The sequence below is a fragment of the Trachurus japonicus genome, chromosome 14 (genome assembly GCF_045865225.1).
Source record: "Trachurus japonicus isolate A0001 chromosome 14, Traja_1.0".
NCBI classification, from domain to species: Eukaryota; Metazoa; Chordata; class Actinopteri; order Carangiformes; family Carangidae; genus Trachurus; species Trachurus japonicus.
The window spans coordinates 11,801,291-11,815,562 of record NC_140920.1 but is presented as its reverse complement, the minus strand read 5'-3'; the positions used below and the strand labels follow the sequence as shown (position 1 = coordinate 11,815,562).

General features: G+C 42.1%; 2 protein-coding genes across 2 annotated transcripts in view; one reads left to right on the top strand and one right to left on the bottom strand.

Moving 5' to 3' along the window:
• fgf11b (fibroblast growth factor 11b) overlaps positions 1–1,748 on the bottom strand; it is a 37,874-nt gene extending 36,126 nt beyond the window's left edge. The window contains exon 1 of the mRNA XM_085797530.1: positions 638–1,748. Coding sequence (XP_085653656.1) covers positions 638–830 — 193 coding nt within the window. The 5' untranslated portion in view covers positions 831–1,748. The remainder of the gene's footprint in view (positions 1–637) is intronic.
• Positions 1–14,272, top strand: part of nlgn2b (neuroligin 2b) — a 95,597-nt gene that overhangs the window by 7,344 nt on the left and 73,981 nt on the right. The gene's annotated exons all lie outside the window — the stretch shown is intronic.

The following is a 14,272-nucleotide window of genomic DNA, read 5'->3' as shown; positions in this document are numbered from 1 at the left end:
TGCCTGAGAAAACCCTTTGATGTGATGTTGTATGCAGTGTGCACACAGTAATTGGAAATTTCAAATTCTGCCTCACAAGGACAAATGCGCACAGTTAATTTTGCATGGAATTGCATGATCTGCACATGTGCATAAAATTGGAGGGAGAGCTTAGAGCATACAACTGCAATGATGGTTTTAGGCTAATTACACAGTTAAGTTTTGATGCATATCTCAGCACAATTATATGTTCAGGGATGCAACAGTCCTGTTGGTTGTATCAGCAGTCATTTCAGCTTGGTTTTGCATTTTTGCATTAACCATGAGCAAAGCTGAGCACATCAGTTACCACTGGACCAAACTGGTGAAGCTTCAAGAGGAGGCTACCCCAAAAGAGTATCAGGTTTCAAAGCAACTCATATTGGTAACATAATTGATAACTTTTTTCTGTCCAATGGAACAAGCAAAGCATTTCAAAAAACATTCTGGCAGCTTCCAATGAATGGACTAAAACTAAATACAGTTTGATGCATTCAATTTGAAATCTTGACAATCATGACAACAAATTGGATTATTGAAAGAAAAATTTCCTTAGGTTTCAGCTACTCAATAAAAATAAAACATCTGGAGAAAGATGAAAACGATAGCAGTGACTCACCTGGTCTTTTGTCGTTTCGACCTTTTCGACCCCCACATAGTCGTACTTTGGAGATCAGGACCAGGATCTGTTTCTGGCACAAGGACTTGTTGCTCTTAGGACAGGGCTTGCGTTTGTTGGTTACCGGTCGGTTGGCTTGGTCGTCCTTGACTGCCCGTTTCTGTCTAATGAGAGAGCTGGCGAGAGCTGCCATCTTCCCCCCCTCTCACCTTTGGGAGGGGGGTGCCTTCCTTCCCAGTACCCCCTTTGCTGGTTTGGGTTTTGCTCTCCTCAAAAAAAAAAAAAAAAACTAGAGCAGGACAGGTGTTTTAGAGAAACCCCCACAGGGGAGACCGGGGCGTCTAAAGTGGGTTAACAGAGAAGAGTTTAGTTTGAGGGTTCCTTTGGAGAGGGAAGAACTGGAAGAGATGCAAGTTCACCTGCAGTCCAACGTAAATCCTCCACTCTGACCGAAAAATAAATAAATCTGACACTGACAGCGAACGGAAAAAGTGCCACAGTCACATTTTCAGTTTTGAAAATGACAAAAGAAAAGAATGAGTGACTTTATACAAAGGGCAGATGGAGATATTTCTACCCCTCTTCTCCACTCATCTTTCACATCAAAATGCGCCTCAATAGCCAAATTCAAAATATAAGATTGCAAAATGACTAACCTACTTTAAATAGGCAGTACCAAAGAGGAGGTGCTCAAAAGACTTTACATATAAAAACACTTTTACTGAAGAAAAGTGAAATCATTTTTAATGCTAAGAAGCTCTTAAAAGCGCAAAAGAAATGAAACTGTTTGTCACCATTTGTGCAGTCCACGGAGGTCCAACTTTGCCTCCCATTTAAATGTGGCAGCATGGAATAATGAGCTGAGAGTCTAGGCGGTAATCCAGCCGATTTAAATCCAGAGGTAGAACAGCAGGCGGGACGTTGACGGTCTTTGTCGGAAGGGAGCCGGGAACGGAGCGGAGACATGGACACAGACAGAAGGAGATTCCTCTTCTGCCTCCGATGGCACGCTCCTTTCCCACAGTCCTCACCGAACCCCCTCCTCCCCCTTCCCCTCTCCCTCTCCCTCCACCTCCTCCTCTTCCTCCTCTTCCTCCTCCCATCCAAAGTCAGCGAGTGGTTGTGAGAGTATGTGCGCGTGAATTCCAGCAGCCACCATCAGTAGAGGTGACATTCATGAGAGAGAGAGAGAGAGAGAGAGAGAGAAGGAGGGGTGGGGGGCAAAAAAAGAGCGAGAGAGACAGGAGGGAGGGAGGGAGGGAGGTATAGAGGCTGTGATGTGTGAGAATGAGCTTGGTTAGGGTAAGGGAGGAAAATGTGGGAGAGGCGGGTAACAGCCACTTCACAGGAGCTTCAGTTTTGTTATTTTACAGCAACGTCCCTCACTAAAAAAAAAAAAAAAAAAAAAACTCAATCATTTTGACGAAAACAGAGAGACAGTGTCAGAGGAAGAGAGGAGGGAGGGGGGGAGAGGAGGAGGAGTGCTTAAGGTGCACATTGTGACAGTTCTCCATCTCCTCCAGAGGAACAGCATCACCCATGTGCTACCTTCCTGTCAAATACACACACACACACAGCACATCAGCATATTTTGTAGTCTTCCCTGCTCTAATTGTGTGTCTCTAGTCAGTGTTCTTCTCTGTCTCTCTGCCTGACATCCGCTCAGACAGTAGTAACCTCCACAGTCTCCCTGTGATCTGTTTCCTTGAGCGCCACATACGAAATAGAGGGCAAAAAAAAAAATACTTTGTTCCCCGAAACTGGCATTTAGTGTCTGACATCGCTGACTGCTGGCTTACGCTAACCCTGACAGAAACATGAGCTTGGACAGATTGAGTTAGACATCTAACCACTGCCAGCACACATACATACAAATGCACACATTCATATCACCCCCCCCCCCTGCCCTCCCTTTAACCTGCAAAATGCCAACAACAACAGACACATGTACTGTGGATTGTGCACATGCAGCTCTCTCATTATTTCTACTTCCATTCAGATACAACTTCAAGGTCTGACATCACATATTTGCTCCAATAATTTGGTACAAAACAAACTTCCACCAGTATCAGTGGAGAGCACAAATCATGCCGACATAGTTTTGCACAAAATAGTGAGTGCTGGTAAATGGCAGTGCTCTGCAGTCAAGCATTTCTGTTCTTGTTGAGTTGCAACAAACACAAGGTTTACGCTTAGCATTTTCATTCTGCAAAACAAAGACAAACTGATTTAAGACAAAGTAGAACAAGAAGCAGGTCTAAAACATTTACATTTATTCCTGTCAAATGAAATCAGCAGGCTGTGCTCTTGGTATGATATTAGATTGCTGCAGGAAATATGTTCACCTTCTAGGTAAAAGTACCCTGATGCGTACCTTAGCTGGATAAATCACGGCTATAATGTGAAAGGTTCACTGTTTTCCACCCTGGATCAGTAGTATAACTGAATATAAAAACACAATGAACAGCTCTGGTCTGAGTCCTCAGACTCAAACCCAATAATTCAACTTATCAGAGAGCCAATCAATCCAGTTTTATTTGGCATGGCACCTCTTTTACAAGCCAATTGCCAGGGAAACCAGCAGTGGAAGCAACTTGAAAATGCAAGGTCGATTCAAATCGTTTCTAACAATGCCGAGCAAGGTCACTGTCTGTCAGGGCTTGATTGACAGGTGACAGCGGATGTTTGGTCTCCATGGAGGGACGAGGGCATAGCGGGGGCGGAGGAGAGGGAACCACAGATGAGATAATGCACTTTGTATTGACGAGAAAACAGAATAGAGATTTTTCTCCTTTTCTAATGATTCATAGCCCCCCCCATCCCTCCGGCCATCTTCGGCCACACACTCGTCTTCGTTCTCTGGGTTTAGAATCAGTCTCCTAATGGACAGCCCATTACACACATTGCCAAGGGTTGTTCTCCTTTTTGCTTTCTCAAGTCACAAGCAAATGCCAAGTTACACCAAAAGAAAGCTAAGTAGGGACTCGGGACATTATACAGTCTCAAGGTCAAGAAGTGCTTCCATCATTATAATTATGTTGACTGCCAAAAAGTAAGTGGACTCATTAAGACTAAAACCATTTCATTTTTCATATGAGCCATCACCTATATAAACACAACCCAAGTAACAACTAATCACCCATTATGTCACTCCCATTAGATATTTTCAATTTATTATCATATAAATTACATTTTGTGTCTTACTGAAATGCAATTTATCCGTACCAAGCTCACTTTTCAACCAGGGTCTTAAACTCACATCTGGATTTACCGTGCACGCTACCTGAGCCCTTATGCCATTGTTGACATTGACAAGTGGCAAGGGAAAAAAACGACACATGAAAGTAAGGAAATTAAAAGTAGAAAATAAGCATTCCCTCACGTGTTCATATATGAATTCTCGTGATCGGAATAACGCACAAAAGGGGATTAAATGCAGATGTTTTTCTGAAAATGCCACAAGCCACAATCCCTGCATGCATATCAAATTTACATGGAAGCCGAGGGTATTAACGGCACATCCTCTTTTAAAGTGCTTTATGTTGAAATGTTTTTCCTAGGATAATGATTCCCAGGTTTTAGTGCATTCATGTTACCTAACAAAGAGTTTTATAATCTTTTGTAGACTGGATGAACACATGACTTTGCGTTGGAAGTTGAAAATTTGGGATTGTTTTATAGATGATGCATCTCTGTTTGTATCAGTTGTGGAAAATTTCCAAGTGCATTTACTCAAGTACTGTACTTTAGTACAAAAACTTTATCCTACTTCATACTTCTTCACCCATGTAACGTATTTTTTACTCAGTTACATTTATGTCCTAATCTTGTTAGTAGTTGTTTTTTTCAGATTAATCAAAATACAATAATAACAAAATAATTCCGGGTCTGGCCTCTGACCTTCAAGCTGTTTTTTATACAATGTCATTATCTGAAAAGATTATTCTGACTGCTTTACAAGAACAGCTCGAGAGCAACCTTGAATACCCTGCAGCTTCGCCGCTGATATTCTAAATCTGTATTGTTTATGATGCTAAACTCTCTTATTGTCATTCTCTCTTTTTATAGCAGCATTTACTGAAATAATTTGCCCATTAACTGAATGGCCAATCAACTGAAAATAAAAGTGTCAACAACTTTTGAAAGCAATTAATCATTTAAGTCAATTATTCAGCAAAGATGCCAAATATCTTCTGTGTCAGCCTCTCAGATAAATAAGGATGTTTTTCTCTGTTTGATGAAAAGCTAATTGAACATTATCCATTTTTGGACTCTTGTTTGGACAAAACAAACAATGTCAAGATTGGACCTTGGACCTGTGAGGAATTGTGATAATTTGTCATAATTGTTAATATCAAGTAAACAAAGAATGATTAAGTTAACAATCAAAAAAGTGACGGATTAATAAAAAAAAAACTTCCAGCCCTATATAGACAATAGCAAATCTACCAGAGTGTTGAATCTAATTTGCCATTTTCACTCACTACAAGCAATAATGAGACTCAGTGTTGGGAGACTGCTGCAAGATGTCTCTATGTTGGTCCAGAGTGCAATGATTAGAGCCCATACTGAATACTCAGAGTTTAGACATGCAGACATGTTTACATAAACACACAGATGCACACGCGAGCACACACACAAAGCCAGAAAGAGTTAAACACATCAAAACAATTGGCCTAGTTCTGTCTTTTTCTCCCTCCTCTTTTTATCACTCTCTCTCTCTCCTTCAATCCCCTCTCAGCTCATCACGCTGTCCACAGATGACAGGAGGTATTCTTCGTTAATCCCCCTCCATTATGCGACCATGTGGAATCTGAGGCCCGCTCCTTGCATACAGAAATAATATTTCCAATGTCCATGGCCCATGGGTGAGTCGCTCATTAGCTTTGAGCAGCACATATCGTTCTCAGTTTCATTCTTTACTCCGCCCTGTTCAGATCAGTGTCTGGTAATTACTTTTTAATCGTGAGAGTTACTTGGTGTGTGCGACAGATGCACTTTCTGCCTTTTGCTGTTTACATTGTCTCCTGAATTTGACTTGCTGCAATTTGAACTCTTTCTTTCTTTCTTTTTTTAACAACTACAATACACATCCAAAATGTTTTGCTTTTAAATAATGGCTGTTCAATTTTCTAAATTAAAGCAGTACTCAATATATTCAGTATTGTTTTACATTTTGTGTGTGTTGTAGGGTTGTTTTTTTTCATAGGTAGGGACAGTTTTTCGGGCGAAATAGACACACAAATACAGACATGGAGAGCCTGACTCTGCAAAAGATTAACTTCATTACAGTATATACTGATATCATTGGTCTGACACTGGACTTGATGTCTTCCTCTCCTATTTTAAACATATTTTGAAAAGAAATGTTACAATAAAATAAATGTATAATACCTAAACTAACTTATCCTGACCTAACCTCCAACCTAAGATCTTTCACTATGACATCAGAGCACACTTTTTAGAATAAAATGATGGCTGATATTGGCTGACTCTTTTTCCTCAGGAGGCTCAGGTCCTTTGATGTCTGTAGTGAAATGCTGCACATGTTTTACCAATCCGACGGTGCTAGTGTCCCTTTCAAAACAAAGACTGCTGTTGAGGGACATATGCAGTGTAACATGCATGGACATCTTAAGCCGTGTTTCCACTGCAGGAGTTCCTGGTAAAGGGAGGGGGTAGGAACTTCTACAGGAACCGTCCTCTCACTCGGCCCTCTCAGTGGCCGTGTTTCCACTGCAGAGTCGGACCCCACGGCGACGTCATGAGTTTCGATCGCCGCTGTGCGTTTCGACCGTGACGTCACCCAGGCAGGTCACAAGCACATGCACAAAAATCATAACAACAACGGAGAAGAAGGATGGAAGGAGCTGAGGCGGCGGTAGCCGCGTTTGTGCACATGGCGGTTGATTGTAATCCTGCTTGAGTTTTTTTTTTTTTTTTAACTTTTCACGGCATTGTTTTGTGGCGTGATGGATCCCCAGTGTGTCGAGGTGCGCTGATATTTTCATTTCGCCGCGATGACTCAAACCCCCTCTGAATCTCCTCGGTGCTGTAGACTGCAATCAATGTCTGCACCTCATCGTCGGCCCATTTGTGTACATCTTCCTGCTGTTTTCTTGTTGTTTACAGCGGTGTCTGCTAGGCTAATGCTCCCCTTCTGCTCCAACCTTTTAAAAATGCCGGTTGTTTTGGTGCTTTCTGGTAGCGTCAGAGCCTGCTCTAGCTTTAGCCAATCAGTGCCGGGTTAACCTCGAGCCCCACCCAGGAGCTTTTCAGGGCCGAACGGAGTACCTACCTTGGAGTAGGTACTCCGTTGGCCCCCGTAAAAGTTCCTGTAAATGGCCCTGTGGGGGAGGTTCCTGCAGTGGAAACACGCACCTACGGGGCTGGCCCCGTAAAATTACCCCGAAGTTCCTGCAGTGGAAACGCACCTTTAGACAATACCAACCACCCTCTCCACAGCATTGTGGCAGTGCAGAGAAGCAGCAGCAGCAAAGTCTCATCTCTCTGCACTGCAGGACGGAGAGCTTCAGGAGATCCTCTGTCCCACCTGTCATCACACTGAGGCTAAAGAAGTGGTTCACAACCTTCACTACTGAGCTCTGATTTTAACTTTTATTAACTATCATTGTTACTATTAATGAGCTGCTGGACACACACACCATTAAGATAACAATAGAGCCAACATACAGCATCACAGGCTAGGATAAGTCATTTAACCAAAAATATATTTTAAAACTTTTTTTTTTTTTTTTTTTTTTACAATCAATACACCATAAGAATGAACAAACAGCACCCAGCTCTTCCACATTCCAGGTCGGACATTGCCTTTTCCCATTGCCTTCATCTTCACCACTGCCTGAGGTAAAGTCTCAGCAGGTAAATCCAGCAGATTACACCTGCCTTTATCAGGGTTTTGGAGAGATTGCTTGAGGAATGCAGATTTTGGAAGGCCTCTGTGTTAGTGCTATCAAAGCCCAAAGTCACCCCAGTAGGTTCAACCATCACCCACTAACCCCTTTTTACTTTATCCTGTGTGATCATCTCCACCTCTGCTGTGATGAGTGATGGACCTGATCATGTGGAGAAAGCCAAAGGGATATTTCACTCATTTTTATTTTACCCTTGTCTTCACAGACGTCCGTAAACTTTGTCTTTTCTTCCCTTGACTTGCAAAAGTTGTATTCTGACATCTCACAGTATGTGAATGAAAATAAAAACACTGCACTTTAGGACAGGGTTCCTATTAAAGAAACACCAGCAGGAAGGAGGCTCTCAGCTCTGCCTAGCTTCAGTCTTACAGCCAGCACCTAACACCACGGTCTGAATGGAGTAAATTGTTGCATTCTTTTATCCTTTTATCCCCTAAAGATAATTGGCTGTCACTTAGCGTTAGGCCTGTTGAATTCACTTAAAAGTAACCATTTTTAAAGCACTTAACTGTGGCACATAAAAAAACAGCCTCTCAACTTCCAAATGCTTTCATCTGTTTTGTTTAAAGTCACTGGCTGCATAAAGAAGATAAGTTTAACTATAAAGTCAGATGCAACAGTGATGTTTTAGTCTGATAAATGCGAGCCAGGATCGCTGCTGTTAAATCCTCAATCTCTTTTGTCCTGCCCAGCAATCTTCCCCCTTCGTTTCTATCAGGCTAAATGAAAACAGAAATAGGCCTGTGTCAGATTAGGATGACCTTTCATTTCCTGGATTAGGAATGGAAATGAAATGTTTGGCTACAAATAATGACTCCTGATTTATGAACCAATCTCGCTCAAACCGAATCTCATCATCCCTGCAAGAATGTTCTCGGTAAATACAAAGAGTGCAGGAACGTAGAAATCAAAGTGTGTTTACGTGTGTGTGTGTGTGTGTGTGTGTGTGTGTGTTCAGTGTGCACAAATGTATGGTAATACCGCAGTTTTTTTTTTCTGTTGTTGTTATGATGTATTCATGCATATATGAAGAGCACATCCACAGAGAATCAAAGCTAAGCAGGAATGCAGGAACAAGATAGTTTTATGCCAGCAAAATGAGGTCACATAAGTGGGTTTTGAGATTGGCTATGTATTCAGTATAAATATTGATTTTGTGTTTCTGGAGGTCTCTCAAGTGTTCCATCAGTCTTTTTAGCCTTTCACTACTTGACACTTACTGCGCACTGTAAGAATAACTCAGTCAGAGGAACTCGTTTAGGATTCAGAACACATTATTGCATATCAGCTTGATGGTTTCAGAAATCAGATTCTCCCACTCGACTGGCACCGATGACACCCACCAATGTCAACATCAGCAAACAAAACACAAGTACGTAGACTGTACATGTGCATGCCGATGTTATTTGTTTACAGTGATATAATCAGCATTATTTCTTTTCGGGTTGAGAGTCTGATTCAGAATAGCAGGTTGGATGATGTGGGAGAGAAGTGGTACTGTAGGTAAGAGCTGGTATGTCCTTGGGGTTATCAGATGGGCACCTCCCATCACAGATGTTCTGCTGAATTAGGATCACAACACCTCTAGAAGGCTCCAAACTAACTTCTGGCGCCAAAACCCTTCCCACCTGCTCTCAGCACAGAGTGGTGTCTGTGAATTCTTAATCTTACTTTACAAATGTATTTGCCAATACACAATGAGACGGTCTCATTGATACTTCCCCCATGTCTCCTACTGAGTGGACAGGGTCTGTTATTCAGTGAGGGTAGCTTAGCTTTGCTCTCTTCAGGCTCAAGTCCTCTTACACATTGGGACAAGCACTTTCTCCATTATGGAGGCTTTGTACTCATTAGCTCAGCATTAATGTTTTTTTTTTTTTAAATAAAGGCTTTCATGCGTACACACCAAATCCATGAGAAGATTCTGTGGCTTAGTGAGTCAGTAAAATAACAAACAGCAACAAGCAGGGGGACTGAGAAGCACAACAAGCTCCTCAGTCCTAACCTGTAAGTTCAGTCAGCAGAGGACAATGGGAAAGACTTTTCTCTTGAGGCTGTTCCCTTCTGAATAAAAGTAATACCAAGCAAATATGGACGGAACAAATGTTTGCACAAAAACCCTTTGGACCGGACTGAAATATCTCTCAACCAAAACCTAAATTCAGCCTCTCGCACAGCTGTAGTCTGTCAAGTCTTGTCTATGCTCTGCTGCCCACTCTATTTGAATTGGGTAAACCTTCTATTTAACCTTGTCTGCTTTGAGAATGTTTCTTAGTCACTGTTACAGCTGCGTAGGCCCAAAAATTGTAAAATGGCTCTGTGAGATTTGGGCTGTCTGACACCAGTGTGATGAAATGCCTCGGCATTTGCAGCTCGTATACCACCGAGGAGAGAAAAGGTGTGAATGCTAGTGGACAGTGCCACCAAAACAGTGGCTATGGGTGGGTGATGCATCAAGATTTTGTCAAGAAGTATTTTAGTTTCACGACAGTTCAACTACCCTGCAGTATTTTAACACATTGTCTAATGCATTCCACAGTCTGTTGCAGTTTTATCTCGCTGTAGGCTGGATTTCCAGCCCTGATCTCTGTGCATGAGACACAGCTCCTCTGTGCCACTGATACTAATGCCATGGCTTTTGGTTTACAGTCACTATAGAGTCCAATGCACTTCCAGCTGTCTTCCTCATCTGTCATGCATATCGGGTGGTCACAGTGGCCATGGAACAAATCCACTTAAAGCCGTCCATACTCATGTAATTATTTCTAGTGCTACTTCTGATATCCCTGAGGTGGAGAGAGAGGAACATGAAGCTAGGTGAAAACAGTTATTGGCATTATTTAGGTCTTAACCTTTATATATCCAGGGTACACATGTATAAACACAGGAACAGCCTGCTCATACACACTTACACACATGCCTAGAGATTGCCGTGTATAACCACTTTGTTTTTTGTTTTTTTAATTTTCCTCAAGACTGATCAACTACACTATTGATTTGGGAAAGTTAGCAATATCTATTCCTTGAACAAGAGAGTTGTGTGCTCTTATAAAGTCAATGAATACTTGCAAACACAGTTGCCACAGTCTTTAAATATACCTTAATTTTCAATTTTGATTAAAAGTATATCCGAGAGTTTTATATAAAAGCATTAGTGATTCTGAGTTTCGGGGCAATGGAGAGTTTTAATCAGATTACAGTTTGAGACATAATGTGTTCACAGTGATACGGCACATAGGATTATGGTTTAGCAGGACTCTGTAAACAGATTGAAGGCTCAAGAACTTCCATGAATCAAACATGACCTTTACAGATGTGGAGAGCTATAAGGGCGAGGCACTGAAAGGAGGAGATAAAACCAAGAGAAAATACAAGTGTGGCTGACCTTTTACAAGACAAGATAATCATCTGGGGAAGAATGGCACCAGCGGTTTATTAAATTAGACTGACAGCATCACACTTCTCATGTGTCTAAATAAACATGAAATGCAATGTAAAGTCCTTTATGGTGCTGCTAATGTATGTTAATAATTTACGATTTAAATGGCTCCACTTAACCCAGAGTAAAAGCATTTCAAAATAAAACTCCGATGAAGGGTTTCTGCAGAATTCCCAACATCTGTCAGACATCAGCGCTTGGTGGCAGAGGCAAGTGTGTAGACGTAGAAACATTTTTCATGTAAATTTAATGGGACATATATTATGGACCTTGATGTTTCTTTTACCAGGAAAACCCCCCATGAGATTACAAAGTAAGCTTGTTCTTATCAGAAATAGATTGCAAAGTGGGAGGAGGTGTAGGGTCCCAATCAATTTCATCCAGCAAGTTGTAGTTAGTGCACATTCGGCGAAAAAAAAAAAAAGAAACTGTCCTGACTGAGACATCAAAACAAATGTCTGTCATTTGATAAATGATGAAAAATGACTCCGCTGTGGAAGCTAAAGATTTTCCTGCTGAGAATACTAATAATAGAATAATCACCTTAATGCAGCTAAAATCAGCACTGAGTAATGTATCAAATGTGAGAGGAGTCATCAGTTGAATCTGGAGCCCCTCAGCTTTACTGCCTGTCTCAGCTCATTGTTTTGCCGTCCGACCCACAACTGCACTGTTTTGGTTCACTCTCACCGCTCTCCCAGTGTCATATTCAGCTACAGCAGCCGGCTCTGGCCTCTAAGGACCAGTGATATCATTAGAGGGCTAGAAGCAGGAGCGTCTGTTCCTCCTCCAACTCTTGCAGGTCATCAGTGCAAAGGTCAATTCAATTAAAAACCACTCTTAATTGCACCTCTCGGTGAATCCCAAAGACTCCTCTGCAGCCTGGTAGATAGCTGAGCTGAGAGTTCCACATTTCACTGCTACCCTTCACAAGAGAGTACTCTTTGAAGTTGTCGAGCTCCGCTGCAAGACAGCCTTTGAACCAGTGGGAAACTGCAGTGGATTAATGGATATTGCAGTCAAGTCTCTTGCTGGGGGCTTGCTTGTGCTATTGTGAGCAGACCATGCAGATCTTTGTTATTATCAACTTACCACAAGTCATACCCTGCATATGGCCAAGTCAGAGCCAACACCACGGGGTGTTATGTTTGTTTCTCTGATGTAAAAGACGGATTGTTATGACACGGCCATGCTCAGAGCAGCTGTAAACAGGAAGGCATCGTCAGTTATGTTTCAAACTCCATGACAGTTGTGCATCGCCAGAGTCCATGTAGGCGATGCAGCTGTAAGATGGACTGTAGCAGCCATTGTAAATTGTAATCAACAGCAGTTTGTAACTAAATTACTGCATGTCCCTCTGTTGAACCAATCAGAGCCGGTTTTCAGTCTATCTCTTCTTTGCTATCGTCCAATGATTTTGATGCCTTGTTTTGGAAAACTGAAAATCTAAGCGTGACACCTGGGATGCATGAATGTTCAAACACAAATTGGCTGGCATATGATAATTAATTACCTGCTGTGATATGAAGACAGGCACACACACACGCACATAGATGAAGTCTTCAGTAGGAATAGCTTCCTCTTTGCTCTGTCAGGTTTGCCTAGCAGGTCACTGAACAAGCACTGTCCCACCTGTGAAGCAAAATTAAATGACGGGCGAGAGGAAAACCTAGTAAGTGTCACAACAAATCAGAGAAGCAAAGTGTTATTTTCCCTGAGAGTCTCCCCTGAAACAGTAAGTGGCAAATCTCATGTAGAACGTTATATTTATGTTTGGTTGTGTTGTTAAGGTTTTTCTGTGGGTCTTAGCCCTGCACAGTTTGAGATTACTTATAAATGTTTTTCATAATGAAGGCCAGGTCAGCGCTTACCATCCTCGCTCCACTGTGAGTGCTGTGTTCAGAGATTTGCACTGCATGGGAGTGGGGTGGGCTAAGTTTAATTTAGTGGTCAGAGCAGGCTGTTTATCTCACGTGAGCCAACTTTAAATCCGGCTTTAGGTGTATTGAGGAATAAGCCAGTGCCCATTTTGAACCTTCCTGTGTGTGTGTGTGTGTGTGCGTGTGTATGTGTGTGTGTTTGGTAGGGCACCTGTGCCAGCCCCTGCCGTGTTATTTAAGTCGAACTGAGGGAATACATTATGGATGAATCAGTCCTGGGTCTGCAGAGAAGTCGAGGTGAAGGCAGAAACAGAAAAAAACACTCAGGCAGAGGGAGAGAAACCAAGAATATGTTTAAATAGCCGAGTGACTCTAACTTCATGTTATGTTAGTCATGTAATGAAGGAAATTAGTTTAAAAATGAGATCATGACATGATACCGTTTTACCTCATGGAGGGCAAAAAGCTTATCCCAGCATGCATTATGTGGCCTGGCAGTTCATCACAAGGCTTACACAGATTAACATGATCACAGTCATATTCTCACCTCTGAAGGAGCAGCACCTTCACACTGTGAGTCAACAGAGCAAGTCACTGACCCACCATGATCTTCAAATTGTTTAAAATGCAGCTTAATTAACACCTGTGCCATCATGTAGTCGACTCTTGGCAGACACAGGAAGTGGAAATCTGTGGCTACCACTGAGTAATTCTCTCCGATGAATACACTGCATGTTATGAATGTAACAATTTTGCTGAAATGTGACCTTGGCTGTTTGAGATCATGTAGTGAACTAGTATATGGTGTCTAATTCTCGTGCCCTCGGTAATCAGCCCTTGGATTTGCATCCATGCCACCACAGGCTAGGTGCCTTTCGGCCAAAACTGCAGTTTAATCCACCAACTCCTGTCCTCTCAATTCCCGTGGAGCTCTGCCAAATCCTTGTTTACCCCTAACCCTCATCTGTCACCACATTAAGCCTGTCTCTCAACAGAAGCCCCGACATTGCCTGCAATTAAAATATTAATATGATACCTTTTACTCTCACCATTAGATACACAGAAATATCCCCACAGATGCTTCTCTGTCACAATGACACAAGTGGGCGTGTGGGGAGTGCACTCAGAGTGCAGATGTGCTCTTGCACATGGACACACACGCACGCAGCCACACTCACACACATACACACACACACACACTCATGCCGACCAAGTGGTTATTTATGTCAGCTAATCAGTGGAGACCAAAGTGTGGATGTGATTGTCTCTCATTGACACTTCAATGCACTCTGTGTGTAAACATGCAAATATCAGTCGTGTCTGCTCTGGCATAGTCCTTTGTCATTTGTAAGACTTTATTTTAAGATGAGCATCATTAACA